Source organism: Stegodyphus dumicola, chromosome 6 (assembly GCF_044657685.1).
Source record: "Stegodyphus dumicola isolate Sdum_Otavi_A_Nest chromosome 6, ASM4465768v1".
Classification (NCBI taxonomy): Eukaryota; Metazoa; Arthropoda; class Arachnida; order Araneae; family Eresidae; genus Stegodyphus; species Stegodyphus dumicola.
In genome coordinates this window covers 67,180,402-67,198,801 of record NC_140773.1, presented here as the reverse complement: position 1 = coordinate 67,198,801, position 18,400 = coordinate 67,180,402, and the positions used below count along the sequence as shown (strand labels likewise).

The 18,400-nt window shown below is 30.8% G+C and overlaps 1 protein-coding gene across 1 annotated transcript in view; it reads left to right on the top strand.

The window, feature by feature from the left end:
• Positions 1-18,400, top strand: part of LOC118187511 (ubiquitin carboxyl-terminal hydrolase 3-like) — an 81,827-nt gene that overhangs the window by 6,750 nt on the left and 56,677 nt on the right. The window contains exons 6-8 of the mRNA XM_035357750.2: positions 22-116; positions 2,081-2,194; positions 7,012-7,125. Of these exons, the coding sequence (XP_035213641.1) occupies positions 22-116; positions 2,081-2,194; positions 7,012-7,125 (323 nt within the window). The remainder of the gene's footprint in view (positions 1-21; positions 117-2,080; positions 2,195-7,011; positions 7,126-18,400) is intronic.

Genomic DNA, 18,400 nt, shown 5'->3' with positions numbered 1-18,400 from the left:
AATGCTTTAAATTTATTTCAGGGTATCATCAAAAAAAGTTATTGTAAGGCCAGAGTTGCTGGGCTTAGAAATTTAGGTAATACTTGCTTTATGAATGCTGTTCTGCAGTCATTAAGGTAAGCTAGCTATCTTGCATCAGTATCCGAGTTATTTTATAATGATTTGAAATATTGTCTATATCTAATTCTTTTAGTGTCAAAATGGTGTGATAAATGGATTACCATTTATGAAATAAAATTGGGCATTCATTAAGGCAATATATGCTTTTAAATTTGCCAAGCTGCGAAAATATGTTCTTCCAGTTACGAACATTATTTACTCTACCCTTATCATCAAACTTTTTGACATTTTAAGGTATTTGAAAGTCTCAAAAACTAAACAGTGAGAGTAGAGCTTTCCAAGATTGTAAAATGTAACCTCTGAGATATTTCATGCTTCCAAAAACTATTAGCCCGTCAGAGTTTGAGTTTACTTGGTGTAGGCATAATATTCTAGCGTAATAATCTTATTTGAAAGAAAATAAGCAAACATATGTTAAAAATTGCTTAATTATAATGAGAAATAAAAGAATTCAAGAAGTAAATAATTTCTGAAAAATTTGTTAAATTAAGAATGTTTTTAGAAACAGGATATGTTGTCTGGGGTCTTTTATAAATGTCCTTCATCTTAGTTTGATAAATAGCTTGTAAAGAGTCTAAGCTTCAGCAGTACTGAAACTAATTTTAGCATCAAATCCACATCTTTAAAGTAATCCAATTTTGTTAATGTTGCAGATTTTTTTTTTTTTTTTTTTCATTCTGAAAATACTATATTTTTATTACTCCATTGAATTCAGTTAATATTGCAACTTAATTTCTTTGAAGAAGAGAATGGCATTTGATAGTAATATGATCTAAAGAATTTGATTAGATAAGTAACTATTTATTTTCTTTGTCATCAGTCTTTTCATTGCTTAAAAATATGCTAATACTTTCTGTAGAATGCATATTCACCATACTGAATTTTTATGTGTAGTGTATAGTCGATCTTTTTTTTTTTTTTTTAAGAATTCTTGAACTTATTGAGCATGTAGGGCGATTAAGTCACTGAACACTAGTAATTTAAGCCTGCATTTGATTCCAGGCAAATAGAGTAGCTGCATGGGTGTTTTTATAGTTTTCCCACTAGCCAGATTTCCTTGAAAAGCCCTCCATTAAGGAATTCCTCCTCTAAGGCAGATAGCCCATACGTGCTTTGCCATAATTAAATAATCCAAACCAAAGCAAACCTGTGAGCATATGGAGCTATTTCTCAAAAACCACACAGACTTTTATGCTAGTTTGTCACAGATATGTATATGCAGCATTGGAAAAGTTTGAAATACTTATAGAACAGTTACTGTAGTAGTGATATGTAGGAAAATCTGATATTGAAAGCACAAATTCGAAATGAGAGCAAAATCAAGCAAATGTGTTGTAAAAACATAATCATATCTAAAATTTAAAATTGATAACTAAGTGGATAAACATTGTTATACTACAAATGTGCGATTTCATTGTGTAGAAAACCCCCATTTTTCTAAGTTCAAAGAAAACCTGATTAAAAAAATACATATTTGAGTAATTGGATAAATGCAGGAAGTATTATTTTCAAGCTATTAATTACCATATTTTAGAGTACATAAATTTTCCTTATAACAGTTTTTATGAATCTGATCAAGAGAAGTCTTAGGGCTTTATATGTCCATTAAGCCAACAATTTAGTTGTCTATTTTATTTTTCAAATTAATTTAAAACTGACCTCTATTATGTGAACAATTACACAACCTTTTTTATTGCTTAGAAAAACAGTAATATAATATAACTTGTAATGATATGTATGTATGTATAATTGATAAAAACATTTGTCGAGCTAAAATAATTGGAAAGTACTTCATAGATAGAGATTTGCTATGTAATTTTACCATTTAGTGCTTGTTAAAATTTATCATTATCAGGATTTATTTAGTAGCAAAATAAATTAATTTAATGATCTGAATATGTCTTTGATTTATAATGGGCTTTTTAACATGAATTTTACAGAATAAAATTTTTTATTACAGCAATATACAGCAGTTTTCATGCTATTTTAAACAACTACCATCTTTAGAATGTAAAAACCCAAAGAATGGAAAAAAGAATAATCATATCAAGAAAGCAAATAATGGGGATGAAATGTAAGCTATCCAGAATCTGCTTTTGTGATATTCTTATAAAGTGTAAATTTATTATTTGTATGTATTGATGCTTTAAAATTTTATTGAATACTGTTACCTTTGTGTTTTTGCTTTATTGTATAATTTGAAAGAGATTTGTATAGTTTCATATACAAAGCAGGCATTATATAGAATTTCCACATTCTGGTAAATTTCATGTATTTGTAATTAAATTAATTGTGTAAATAAGTCATATTTATTTATGACAAAAAGATGATGACATTTACTGTATTAGTTACATCTGGTTTGATTGATATCACTTTGTATAAAGTAAGTCAGCAAAGTTCTTATTTCAGTGCATTTTATATCAAGCCTTTGTGGCACGGTGTGCCCATTTTGGACAGACCTAAAAATTTCCTTCTGTATGCACATAAAAATTGAAGGATAAAGGATTTATAGGGTACTTTAGGTGTAGAGTCTTGAGGTTATTTCGAAGCTGGAGAGATGAAAAATATGCAATGTCTTTAGCGGGAATCAGACCACGGACCTCTCAATTATGTGCTGAACGTGCAGACCACCACAACATGAAGGCATGCCAAGAAGGAGGGAGAAATACCTTATATACTCCCCCTTTTAAAGGGAGACTGGGGTTTTAGGGGATCCAATCGCCAAACCCTGGGTGAGGAGAATCATCAACCAACATCCTTTTCTGTTTGGGCACCACTTATAAAGTCATTAGGTTATTTCGACGTCGGAGAGATGAAAAATATGAAACACCTTCACCGGGAATCGAACCACGGACCTCTCAATTATGCGCTGAGCATGCAGACCACCACACCACGAAGGCATGCTAAAAAGGTGGGAGAAATACCTTATATAGGTTACTGTGAACCTTCTATGTTTATAGTAAATGGCAGTCAAACACAAACCAGCCCATATATTTTAGCTCTGTTTAGTTTTAAAAACCTTCATTCTTCAAAGAAATCTTTCAGATTTTTTTTAGGATATAAAAGAAATTGTTTGAAAAGAAATTTATATGTTATTTTCTTGGCTGTTTGCTAATATCCTTATTCTATATTAGTTTTAATTTTTTACCGTGACATCTTGTCTAAAATCGAATGGTGAACATCAGGTGTGCCCAGAGTGGGCTCACTGAGAGACTAGGTCACCGAGAGGCAGCTGTATCTTTGTTTCTTTGCAGCTCATCGATCAGCTCATTAACATAGAAAGGTGGGTCCACATCTGTGTTTCATTCAGGGCTGTGGAGTCGGAATCGGAGTCAAGCAGATTTTGGGGTAAAAGGAGTCGAAGCTGGAGTCTAAAAACAGGTCGACTCCGACTCCAGTTTTTGTTGGACAGTTTGAATTTGAAATGAAATTAAAAGAATTGAAAAAATTAATGACAAACTGAGTTATTATTTTTATTTATGAACTATATACATTAATAAGTAGTTATTTTCTATTTTAGTGACATATTAAGAAGTAAATATAAGGGAGGAGGATGGATGTGATATTTGCCATTAGTAATTAAACTGATTCATTTAGGTAAGCAGCAATAGCAGCAAGAACTCCCAAAATTGATGGCATTCTTAGGAAGCGAGAGGGAAAAGGAGCAATTATTGATCAAGCAACGCTATAAGGAAGTACATATTGGATGATAAAGAGGTCGTTAAAATTAAGAACTTTTGTAGAAGATGTAGACAACCCTAATGTTTCACTAACAGAAAGACTGTGGAATGATCTTGCAGAATTGGAAACTCTTCTTTCTACAGCGTAAAAGCTGCAATCTGAAAAATTGACAGGAGGCGAGAATGGAAGAATGTGATGTTTATCCTTTTTGAAATGGGTTTATTGCAGAAGGAATCATTTCTTCAATGAAGAAAAGAGAAACTAGTTTGCTAGACAATGAGATCTTGCTGGGTTCAATATATGTAGATCCAAAACTGAATTTTCTTGGATGATGAACAGATTAAGAAGGCAAGGAAAGCCATCTATGAACTTTCATTGAGAATGAAATTATTCTCAGAAAACTTGAAGAATTCAAATCAGGACAGCTAACTGCAGACATTGCAAGTGAGTCTCTATCATCCTCTTCCAGTGATGAATTAGATTTTGAGAAATATTTTTGGATAATATTGGAAAGGCTAAGGCAAAGCAAATGAAAACAAAGAACCAAGAGCCTTTAGATATAAAAATGAAAAAATACAAACAATATTTCTACACGTCCTTTGAAGAAATAAAAAAATATGATTGTGCTTGCTAGACACCTCTTTTAGAACATATAAAAATCTATCCTGAAAAGTTAAAAGAAGTAGCCCTAACAGTAACAGTTCTTCCTCCTACTCAAGCTAGTGTGGAAAGACTCTTCTCAGCTCCGAAGTTTATCGAATCGGATCTATGGCCCCTCCAACAAAGATCTTGCCGAAGCTATAGAAATAACTAATGCCAGTTTTTCCATTTCATAATAAATGCTAATTAATATAAATAATTTGCTATGTCATCAATTTTTTTTTTTTTTTTTTTTTTTTTTTTTTCTGTAGCATCTATTACTTCTTTTATATTAAAAAAATAAGCTGTAACCCATGTATATGTCTTCAGAGTCAGAGTTTTTAAAATTCCAGGAGTCAGAGTTGGAGTCGGTCATTTTCCCTACTGACTCCACAACCCTGGTTTCATTTCCTGTTTTTCTCTTTCTTTTTTTTTTTTTTTTTTTTAGGGGGGGAGAGGGAAAGTTTGGTTATCAACTAAGCAATTGTTGGGGTGATTTTCTGAAGGTTGTAGAGACATTAGTTAATTAGAAAAGCCATACATATGAAAAATTAGCAACTGCCTTCGTGGGGAATCGAGCCACGGACCTCTGGAATACCGGCCCAACATGCAGAACCCCTACACCACGGAGGCATGCTAGGAAAGTGGGAGAAATACCTTATAAGGTCAGGGGTAATTTTATCAGTTAGCTGTTTGGTTTTTCATTAGAGCAGTTAGTTCTCTTTTTCTCTTTCACTTTCATTCAAGGAAGTTTTGTTAGCACTACGTTTAATATTTTTGAGTTGTAAACATTTATTTAATTTTATTTTATAGATTATAATTTCAAATTGTAGATATAATATTATTAGTTTTTTTTTTTTTTTTTTAATTTTTATTTTTAAATATATTTTCAAATAAGATCGGAGAGGACTGACCATTTCTGAAGCACCCAAAGTGCTGCACGAATTGCTTTCATATAGTGAATTTGATACGGATCCCAGTACATGTGCAAAACATGCAGTATTGGGTTGTGCTTCTTCAAAGGTGGTGTCATTTTCTTCGAAAAGTACTACTATGAGAAAAATAGACGAAAATGTAAATATGAAATGTGAATAATGTAAATATCATATACCCAAGTTACATTTTCCCATTCATACGCATGTAATCATCATATAACCAAGATGAGCATTTTTAGGAGGTGTATAGTAGCAGACCTTCCCATGGCACACCTTGAGTAATGCTAAATCTGCTACGGTATTCAGAATCTAGTGTTTTTTAATCATAGACAAAATCTCTTACTCTTTTACGTGCTTCCCAGCAATGCTCGTTTCAGCACTCTTTTCGAAGCACTATTCATTCAGTGTGCCCGTTTCGGGCACACCTACAAAATTAAAATGATAAGTGCTATCTTCACAAAATTTTACCTGTGTACTTGGCCTGATTAAATTGCGTAACTTTTTTTGTGTGGAAATTCCAACTTTAAAACATAGCGTGCTGGAAAGGGTTAATGAATATGTTTATTTAGATGATAATATATATATATATATATATATATATATATAAGGAAATAATAAGTTTGTTTAGATTAAGTACTTTTTTCATTCATTATTGAGTGATAAATTAACTAATAAATTCTAAAATTTTATTAGATGCTAAAGAAAGTTATTTAAAAAATTAGTATTTCAAAACATCATATAGAAAAATTTTGACTCATTTCTGTTAATGAGGCATCACTTGCCAAATGTGCAGCAAATGTGGTTACCTATTTATACAGCATCATGAACAGCTGTACAGTGATAACATATATATATAATGTTTAATGTTTGCAGTGCCAAATTTGTGCAAATATCCTTTTTTTTTTTTTTTTTTTTTTTTAAGTGAAAACTATCTCTGGGTGCATGAGGAGAACAGCAGTTTCATTTTAGCTTCGCATTTAGTTTCATTTTCAGCAGTTCCATGTGCATGATGATTTGCTTTTGCATAAAAAAAATCTAAGAATTGCAGGGCATTGCACTGTGAATGTTAAATATTATATTTATTATATATAAAAAATTATTTTTGCAAACCTTTATATATCATTAAGGTTGCCACCATCTAATTAGATTTTGGTGCCAATATTTATGTTGCCGCTGAGTGTCATCTTGTTAACAGAAAAGTACAAAATTTTATGTGCTAGCAGTGAGTTAATATATCTTGATTTAATAAAACTGTTTTTCAAGTTTTTAAAATTTTTTATGTTCTTTCTTTTTGTATATTTGATGTTGAATTGCTGCTTTAGCATTTTGGCCAATTTAATCTGTTGATTATTAAAAATTGTTTTTCACAAAGAAAATTTATTTTTTCAATGACGGTAATAAAATTTTGGGTTTGAATAAATTACTATTCACATCTGTGTATACTTTTAAGTAATTTTGCTGTTCCAGACATTACAGAAGTAGGCTTAATAGGCTGTAGTTTTTCTTAAAATGGTAAAACTTTTCTTATTTCTACTGTGTCTATGTTCAGTCAATTTTATTGTAAAATTTAGAAATTTTATTGTAAAATTCAGAAGTTTTATGTAATTGCTTTTTTTTTTTTTTTTTTTGTTAACAGGCTTCTTGCTGAAGAATTACGAAAAACACTGGTATCATTACGGCAGGGTAGCAAAAGCGCAATTTCTCCTGAATCACTTTTTGCCGTTATATGGAAAGTTGTTCCTCGATTTAGGTATCTATAAATGTATATTGTTTAAATTTCATTGTGGGAAATTTGTAGATTGAAGGAGTCGCATGCCACTGCAAAGAGCTTTGTCAAAATTAATTATCAGTCACATATTATACTGTAAGAATAACCACCTGGTTTGAAAGAATTAATTAATTCTGCTCTGGAAGTAATTTGATTCATAAAATATTAACTTTTTTAAAATATGTGTGTCTGTGTGTGCATACTCACTAAAACACATTTCGTTACATAAGATTAATTTTTGATATTCTGTAGGTTTCATGCAATTTTAAATGCTTTCCAAGGAATGAAATGTAAGACTTCTAAAATTTTAATAAAATCTAAAATTGGGAGTATTGTATGAATTCTTGTTATCTGTAAGAATACCCTGTAAGTAAACACTGAAATTAATGTCAGGACTATGGTGATGAAACAGAAAGTATTGAACTGAAAGAAACCTCAAATATTTGTTATTTCTTTTATGAAATGCTGTGTTCAAAGCCATTAAAATATTTAAGACCATCAATATTCATAAAAATAAGCATTTGGATTAGTAGAAAATGGTCATAATATGATAAAATCTGTATATTGACATTTCATTATTTTATTTTTGTGTTGAAAAAGAAAAAATGTTTTCCATTTTACTTGATCCTGTACTGTAGAAATTTAAATTATTCATGTTATTTTTTAATTTAGGTAAAGGAGTAAATTAGTTCAAACAATTTCAAATTTAGCTGTATTGTTCAGAGTTCGTTAAAAACAGTTTAAGTGAAATATAGTTAAGGAATAGGATTATTTGGGTTATGTCAGATCACAGGAGTGTGTGTGTGTGTGATTATGGCAAAGCCTCGAGGGCCATCTGCCTAAAGGGAGGGATGCCTTTGTGGAGGACTTTTTAAGGGAAACTGGCTCGTATACACGTTACACATGGGGAAAACCACGAAAACACCCATGCAGCAGATCACAGAAGAGCTGTCTACATAAGAAAATGGCTAAGAAAAATTTTAAATAAAAAATGAATTTTAGATTAAATGTCAATCATTGGTTGGGAATGAGATGAAAGATGACTGAGCACTGATGTTGAAAGATACAATTCTTTTTTTTATTCACTAAAAAAAATGGGTTGGTGAAAGGGGACAAGTTTCTAAATTGCAAGACTTTGATGAGCTGCAATGAAGACAACATACACTTTCTGGGTACTGGAAAACTTATACTGTTGGCCATTTGTGAAGAAAAGAGGCACCAGTAATTGAGAATTGAGATTACCAAAAATTGGTAGTTTAACTCAAATTGAAGTCTTAGCACTGAATGCAGTAGATGAGCATTTTTTCCTCATATATTATGTCTATATAAACCACTTTCTCTTTGTAAGCTTCCATGAAGGTATCCCTCCCTTAAGGCAGATTGTCTAAGATCCCATAAAAACACCAAAGACTGAGTATCTGTTTTGCCTCAAAAGTAATAACACATAAGTGGACTGCAACTGTCTTTTATTAATGGCGCAATATCTCAAACTCACAATTATAAAATTAATTATTCATAGCTTTCAATGAGCTAATTCATAGACTTTTTCATATGCCATCAATGGCAATTCTTGCTCATATCACATGGGTATGTGGCTACATTGCAGAGGTGCATGTGTGAACATACTGCCCAGCATTGCAATGCATTAGCATTTAAACAGTCATTGTTAAGATATATATAAATAAATTAACATAAAACCATTAAAACCCTAATCTGTCATTTAACATATAAATCAACCTATAAACCAAGAATAATATAACATGAAATTCAGTTACATAACAATACTTTATGTGAAGCATATTCAAATAAAATAGCATTAAAAGCAATGCTCATTTTTGTAGTGGTAACACAACTAATTTTGTAACTGGTTGTTTGAATGCACCAGGCTGAGTTTTTACGTTACACACACAAATTTTTCCATCTTAACCATAAAATACTTCTATCATTTTACCAATTGACCAGTTACAACAAGTCAAATTATCCTTAATGTAGACCATATCTCCAATATTTATATTCTTCTTTGAGTTTTGCCATTTAGATCAATTTTGTAAATGAGTGAATTAACTAGAGTTCCATTTTTTCCAGATAATTGGTACCAAACTTGTGATTTGCTGCCTTAATTTTAACCTATTAATATTAACATTCATGATATCTGGCCCAGGAATTTAGTTATTTGCTCTACCAATCAAAAATTGTCCTTGTATTATGAGCTCTAAATCATTGATGTCCAAAGACAAAAGAGTCGGTGTTCAGGAATTTAAAATTCTTTCAATTTGAGTCATAACTGTTAAGAATTGTTTGTTTTGTTAGATAACTGTTAACAATAGTCAATTTTGCATTACCTATGGCACGTTTGAAATGATACTTAAACTTCACTCCAGCCTTCCAAAAGGTCTTCAAAATTGGGCTGTCTGGGAGGGAGAAATTTTCATTTGATATTGTCAGAACTTAAGTTGCCAGCCAAAAGCACATCTTGGTTAATTCTTAATTTATTTAACTTTTAAAATTCTTTATTTGCATCTACAAAATTAATAGCATTATCACTAAATAGTTTTGGACAGTTATCTCATCTGGCAAAGAAGCATTTCAAGGTTTCAAGGCAGCAATTAATGCTTCAGACATTACATCTGCTACCATTTCCGAATGAATGCATTAAGCGATCATGCAAATGAATATATATATATACATAAACTTGCTGATATATATACAATATTTAAATAAGGACGGACCACAGAGATCAACTCTGGTGCAGTTAAATGTGAGATTAGCTGTAATTCTTTCCTTGGGTAGATCACCCATGATTTGCTGAGCTATTGTTGGATTAGCCTTGAAACTTATCATGCACTGTTTTACAACTTTCCTATTAACATTTTTACCATTTAAAATCCAAAAGGTTTGTCTATATGATATAAGAAAAGTAGAGAACCTATATGCTAGTATGGCAAAACCCATATGCTAGTTTAAAATGGTAGTGGATTCTGGTAACTTATGTTTAGATGGCAGAATAATAGGAAATTTTTCTCGTAAGTTTCATGCCATTTCATTAGCTACCTCTTATTCTAATCCATTATTGTCAGTAAAGGGACTAAGATTCTGAATTGAACTAGCCTGTCTTTTTTAAAACTGTTTATCTCACTGGTAAAATACTCACTTTGCACTACTCTTAATAAATTTTCTTCAGCTGCATTTAATTCTTCCACTTGTAAATTATCTACCTTCTTTGGTACTAGCTTACTATTCTTATAAAACCTAAAATGAAAACTTAAAATACAAATTAATTTTAAATGCTTTTTGTTAGGATTTAATAAATCATAAACAAATTTATTCAGGTTTAGATTTAAACATGTTACTAGTTCAGAGTCAGCATAAATTTTAAATTCTTTGTTGTCTCTTTCATTTACTGCTTCAGGTACAGTTCTGTTAGGGTTCTCAGCCTTCATAAAGAAGTCAGGTCCATTCCACTTCACTTGACTTAATTGCAGTTTTTTAACATCATACCTTTAAATTTGAGATCAGATGGGGTTTTCTTCAGAAACAATGTAATGCCAGTACTCAATTTCAGTAAAATTCTGAGTCTTTGAAATCCAGTTTGCAACAACATTTTAAGCAGATTTAACCCTTGACAACACAATCATAGAAACACTCCAAAAGTGAATAGTGGGAAAGCTTCAATTTCAACAATGATCTCATTCGATGTATTAATTAAACCAAGAGAACTTCTCCTCAGAGCTTGAGTCTTGGGATTGTAATCTTCTTCTGGGGAGGGAAGACATGAAATTTACTGTGCACCAACTTCACTGATGTGTCTTTGTAGTAGATAAATGTTCCATAGTCTGGCTCTGAGGTATGAGAGAAGCCATGTAATTCTTATCTTGATTTTATCTGGTAATAAAATACATCCATTGACTTCAATGTTGTTAATTAACTACAAGGCAGTGGAAAATTTCTTCCACATTTTAGCCTCCTTTTCTTGCAGAATATCATTCTAGTTCAATTTTATTAACCATAATTTTTCCATTAATTTTTTTTTTTTTTGTTTTAATTATATTTGGGGCTACTACATCCAGATTAAAGATGCGAAATATTACATTAATTAAGGGTTAAAGATGCGAAATATGACAGATAACAGTTGCTGCTTAGTGACATTCATGTTGTTATTGATAATAATGTTGAAGCCCAAATAATCTGTTTAACTACCAAAAAATGCCTAATTCCTTAGGTTCTTCAGATTCATCAAAAGGGCATATTTTATCATTTGTTTCTCACAGTTCAATCGCATTATTACACCACTTGTGGAGTATAGCTCCACTTTTCAAAAGATCTTTTAACTGATTTTGGAGTTCTAATACAGAGCTTAATGATTCAGCTCCAGTCAAGATATCATCCATGTACATGTTTTCTCTCAGTACAGGCACTGCTAAAGGAAACTTGTCTTGCAATGAAATGAAAATTACTTTTTATGAATGTATCATAATTGAGAATAAATCTAATACCACCATTATATTGTTTAGAATTAACCCTCTGACTGCTCAATTTGTAGACCTAAATCGCTTCCAAAATTGCGTTTTTTTTTTTTTTTTCCCACATTTTAAATCTATATATATAGGAGAATTGAAAAATGCACTTTTTCTTTCTAGAAAATATTTTCTATATAGATTTTTATCATGAGAAACTAAGTTGCCAGAAAAACCAATTTCAGATGTTATCACAAAAAAAAAAAATTTTTTTTTCTTAAATAAATTTCAGTCGAATTACAGTTAATATCTATTTATTGCATAATATAAAAAAGTAAAATGTATAAAACTTAAGAAAATATAAAGCACTGAGGGAAAAATACCTTAAAAATTTAGTTTAGTATGATAGAGTTCAAACTTCACAGTCTTTGCACCAGATTCAATAAATCTAATGAATAATCAATCTAATTATTAATCTATTAAATAATTTAATTAAATAATCAAGATAATCACTGAATGTTTTCTAGCAGCCATTTCTGTAAGAAAAAAGTGAATTTTGAGCACTAATACCACGTGCCTTCAAATGCCGCAACTTAGTGGACAACTAACGATATCTGTTGGCCAAAATATAAACTAAACACCTAATACTGTATATAATTTATTTCAATGGTTAAACGGGGGGAAAACGGGATGCTCTCCTCAATAAAGGAAGAAAAACATAGCCTAACCATAATAAAACATAGCCCGTAGAAATCACGGGATGAGCAAATTTTGCTACATTTGAGTTGCCCGAGGAAATTGCGGGATGATCAGCCAGAGGGTTAAGAATACCTTTGGTTATTAAGGAAAGAACATTACACACTTCCTTCATGGGAATTGACTTACTCTTCTCTTCTCTTGTTTGTAGTCAATATGAGAAATATAATATATTCTTTGTTTCTCCTCAGTTTTCTCTAATCTCAATCATATGTCCTAACTGTTGATATTCTTAAAAATAAATAAATAAATAAAAATAAAAAACTGAGTATAATTTTGAATAATTCTTCTCTCTAAGTGTTTTCATAAGAAATTTGATTTACTCATTGCAGTTTGTTTGGAACTTCCTAAAATGGCTGGATTCTCTCTTAATGGCATTTTAGCAATCTACTGACCAGTTTTATCTTGTGTTTAATTTTCTGAAAAATGTTTCTCACAAATTAAAGCTTTTTTATTTTTAGTCTTATTAGTTCCAGTGTTTTCTATTTCCCATAATGTTTTCATTATATTGTCCAAATCATTTTCTATAACTAATCTGTAATGCAATTTTGTATCACTTTCTTATGCTACTGCTTATATCTAAACACAGTGTTTTGCAAATTTAATTGCGAACCTTGTAAATGTAATTGTTCTGGTTTTTCACAGCTCACAAAAAATTTCTGCCCCTGTAAGTATATCAGTATCACCTTATTTTTTGAACAATTAGAAAATCCAGTTCCTTTTCAAGCTTTATTTTTGATTGTGTTTTTAAGTACATCTATTAATCAATATAGATGAGTCATTCTGACAAGAAAGTACAATATTATTTTTTCTGTTTTTAACTGTTTGTGCACTTTTTCATGGTGAAATTTCACATTGAGCCTTCATGCAAAAAAGAGCACAGCAGTTTTGAAACTGATCTTTTTTGAAAACAGGACACTTTTGACATACTTCTTAACACTATGATTAGAAGAAAGACAAGACAAGGATTATGTTTATCTTTCATCCACAGACAGCTTTTTAAATTGAGAACATTTAAATAATGTGTGAGAGTCAGTGCTACACAAAATACATCATGAATTATTTATGCTTACTCCAGAAACCATCATAGTAACGTTTGGAAAGTTTCTCTGTACATTTACAGTTGGTTTGGATGTGTTAATGGACCTAGCATGGTTCCTTGGAAATTCTAAAAACTCACTTAAACTAGGCAAACTCTCTTTTTAATGTGCCATCTAACTTTTGACTCTACACATATGCAAAAATAATAGATGTTTTGTTCTAATATTTCTAATTCTCAAACTTATTAATTCGTGTCATGTATTAAATTTAATATTGGAGATGATGACTGATTTTGCATATTTGATGTCTTAAATCTCTTTAAATACTCATATATTTGTTCTCTTTTATTTGAGTAATGTTTCTTCAATAATGTCCTCGCGAGATCACAATTTGCATCCGTAATAGCAATATATTGTGTATGATTTGAAAAGCACCTCCTTTTAAAAAAGATTTTAAATATTTAAGTTTTACTGCACTTGATAAATTTGGATTTTGATGAATACTGGCTTTAAAAAAGTCTCGAAATGATAACCAATCATACAAATTTCCACTGAAAATAGATAAGATTATTTTGGCAGTTTTATGAGTATTTTATGAATGGAAATGGGTAGCACAGTATTTTATGAGGGGAAATGGGTTAAAAATAAACTGTTTAATTGAACAGGGTTCGTAGCGGTTACAAGTGTTTATAAGTCCTTATATTTGAAAATAAAATGTAAAAGCTCTTATAGGTGCTTACTTTTTCTCTAAAGCACTTATTTTTTTTTTTTTTTTTTTTTTTTTTTTTTAAGGAACACACACTTTTTCCCCGTATCAAAGCCAAAACTAAGTAAACAACTTTTCTTCCTTGTATGGAACATCAGATGGTGAATCATACTCCCAGAAATAACTTTTCACTCCTTTCTCTGCATTAGCATAAAACCTTTGGTGTGCAGGAGTACAGACAGGTGCATGCCATTCTATTGGTCAAAGAATTGCAAAAGCAGTAGAAAATTCCGATACATTCTGTATTCTTTTCTCCAACCCAATACCACACGTTTGAATTTCAAGATTTTAATAATTTACATTCTCGTTCTGTGTGGTCAGTTCATATTTGCATCTATTATGATCGGTATGTTTGTATTATGAGCATATGTATGAATATTTATAATAATATATTTCAGTAACTGCTGAAGTATAGATAAACTTCAAAAATGGGTAAGTGTGTTTTAAAACAGAATAGTTTTCTAAGGAATAATATTCAGAATGGCGTAAATAAAGTAACCGAATAGTCAAAATAATTTCTTTTGGGGGGGACAATGCACTATACAGTACGGAAGTTGAGGGCTCTCCACTTTCTCTGCAATATCTCGAATATTAACACTGTTATAGTTCGCAGCAAAGCAAGCAACAGACTTTTTTTTTTTTTTTGTCACTTTCCAATTTGGATTGATTAGGACTAAAAGTTCTGCAGTCTACCAACCCAAACGAAGAATGATAATATTTTGGAAATTTAATGCAGTCTGTTCAAAATTAGAATGAAAAACACCCTAGATTGGTAAATCTCTTTATTACTCAATATGAGTATGGCAGGGATATCACGCGGAGCACGACGTGTCCTGCTCAGTGATAAATATGCCATATGGGCGCATGACGGTGAAAACGGGACAAAGCAAAGGGGCATTTTCCTTTATTTAGTTATTTATTCTCGGAATACCGGCAGCAGTTGATTCTGATTGTGTAATATCATGTGGGGAAGAATTAAGGCACACATATTGTGTAATAATGTTTGCTATCTTTCACAGAGATAAAAGAGTTTTAGTGGGCTTGCTAAGCAGATCATTTTTCAGTTTCATTGGCTATTTTTTATATGATGCACATATTGAAATGTCAAAAGCATTATTTAGCTGAAAAATCTACAATATAACCCCCCCCCGGCGCTCCTCTTTTTCCCAATTAGCTCAATTTTCTGAAATATTCAGCAGTTTTCGAGTATGCAGGTTAGTTAAACTTTTACTGTTAAAGGATGACTGCATGAAGCAATTTCCGGTCTTCTGATTTCAGAAAAGTTCCTTTTTTTTACTTAGATTACTTTGCTTGCAACATCTGTTAAGGAAAAACTGTTATACAATGAAAATTTACAAAATGTTCAGAATTTTGATTTTTAAGTTAAATTATATAAATATTAATATGAGTGGAAAAATAAATTGTACCTATTTTTAGGTGTCAAGCGAATATAATAAATATGGCTTATTATTATTTATTTTCTCTATTTTGAACTGAAATTTCATCATTAAATCTTGAAATATAATTTAGTTCTGCATAGTTTTTATTCCTTGCCTTGCAAACTAGTTCTGTAAATTGAACTGTCATTTAAAATAAAAAAAAATAAAAAAAAAAATGTATTTGTTTTCCATGGTTGAGTGATGCTCAATCTTTCTTTAATAAATACTGAATTTCTTATATTTTAAGTTACAAGTCTTAATTTTTCTTTTAAGGTTATGCAGTTATGTATAATGTAATTAGACAGGTGCTCTTTTTTTTTCTTAAAATATGCGTGAAAAGTGCTTATAGGTGCTTATTTTTTTAACTAAAATGTGGCTACGAACCCTGTTAAAATAGGATGGCTGTGAAATATTTTATTTCTATTCACCATATCTAAAGAAACAAAATCTTTTTGTAATGGCTTAAAATTTATTTACAAAAATAAAAACATGAGTATAAAAATCTCAATTTTTCTCATTTAATCATGTAAAGGAAGTACATTTTTTAAAATTATGTGTAGCATTTCAATATCAGAAAAGGGAAGGCTTATTCTTTTGGAGAAAGCATGTACATGTATGAAAAGAAAAAGCATTCCATGTTAACAGTAACTAAAGGAGACTTGATGTTCTTTCAAATAATTAACTTGTTTGTATAGTTCTAGTAAGAGAATCTTGCATGTTGCTATATTTATTATTATTATTTTTCCTAAATCGGTCTTGTTTTTAATTTTATAATGCAGTTTACAAGGTATTTAAAACTGTGCACTAAGAATAGTTCTAAGAGAGTTCCTAAATTTCTTCATTTAGATGTCTGATATTTTCTACAGCTTGTCATACTGATTCAAATATTTTACATTATTGAAATATTCTTGATAAAACTCAGTTGCATAGAGAAATGTCCTCACCTTGTCAAAAATGGATTTAGAGGAAGTAGTAGTTTGATAGTCTGTATGTACTACTGAATATATCAGTAATACATAAGAATTGCTTTCTTCATTTCAGGGACAAACCTGTTAGTCTTACTGCATTCATATTGCTCAACTTCACAAATTGATGGAAAGTATGGTTGATGGATGTCACATGATGCATTTTGTTGCCAAGTTCACTTTGGATCCATTAACATGTATGGGATTTGATCTATATGTGCCAAGGCCATACAGATTGGGTTTAATGGTACCTGCTTACAAATGGTATCCTCAGATATCAAATTTCCAGAATGATCTAATAACCTGACCATCAGGCAAGAAATAAATTTAAAAAATAATGAAAAATATTCTCATAAAACCTTGGAATAGAGAATATAATACTGAGCAAAAAATAATCAAATGTGCCATTGTTCTGGTTTTTGTCATTTTGCAATTTTCTGCCAACTGACTGAAATTCCTGCATGTCACTTTCAAACACCTGCTGGCTAGGGAGTCACTCAGTAATCAGTAATAATATATTTATTGATATTGATCAGGTTCATACTTTAGGCCCTTGAGTGGTTGTGTGTGTGGGGAGGATGGAAAAGTTGGCGCTACCCATTTTGCTGCCAGTGCAATCTCTGCTGGTCCTAAACTCTGCTCCTAGTACCTCCTTAACTTTTAAAAAATTTTCCTCATCTAAATTCTGCTGCCTAGTGCCTTTTCTAAATTCTAAAAATTTTGCCATTCTTGATTTTTGCTGCCTTGACATTCTGCTACCTGATGCCAGCTCTGTGAAAGGTTAGCATTTTTCTATTTTATCTAAACAATAAGCAAAGCCCCAATATTGTCATGTATGCATGTCATCTGATTGTCATGTTGCTAAATTTAATTTGATGATCTAAAATTAAAAAATTTAAGTATTTTTAAAGTCCATTGGTTTTGGATCTCAGACTTTGTACTGTAGTAATGCTGTAGACATTTTCCAGACAGCATGTTTTCAACAGCATTAATTTTACACTATTTCCAGTCTGCGAGACGATGAGCAAATTCAATACATGTCTTAAAATCTTAGCTGGAATGTAAATGTTAAATCACTAAAAAATAAATTGAACTGACCTTAGAATTTTGATATATGCTTTCAAAAATAAAAATCTTAATAAAAATCCTGTTTTTTGTTTTGTTTTGTTTTTGTTTGTTTGTTTTGTTTTGTTTTGTGTTGGAAGCTTGCTTTATATCAGGAGTTCTCAACTGGGGGTGAGGAATTTTCACAGGGGGGATGTGAGCAGCCATTTTACCTGTTTAGTTCTATTTTATGAACGTAAGAAAGAACTTTTATTCAAGTTTGGGTATTTATCAACTTTTTTATTCATTTTCTTGTTTAACTTACAAAACACATTAAAAAAATGATCTAGATTTAAATAAATGTATATGTAATTTTCGAATTTTGGAATGTACCAAGAAGAGGGGAACAGATCACCTAGTGATGGTGAAAGAGGGGCGTGGAGCAAAAAAGATTGAGAGTCACTGCTTCATATTTTGAACATAATTGGCCAATTTTGTTACTTTGTTCTTTCTCCTACTCTTTTACAAATATTTATATTTTTTATGGTTAACTTATTCATTTAAAGAAACTAATTAAATTCTAATAGCAGAAGCTTGGTTGAATATAAAAAAATGAATTTTTATTTTGGGTAACTAACTGACTGTTTAAGGCATTAAAGGCTGTTTATTTTACATTAATAAAATTGCTGTATCATGAAGGTGGCTTGCAAAAAATGTAAGATTTGCCTAAAAGGTACTACTGGGATATGCAAATGATTATCATTCCAGTAACACCATCTGTAATGTATGTAAA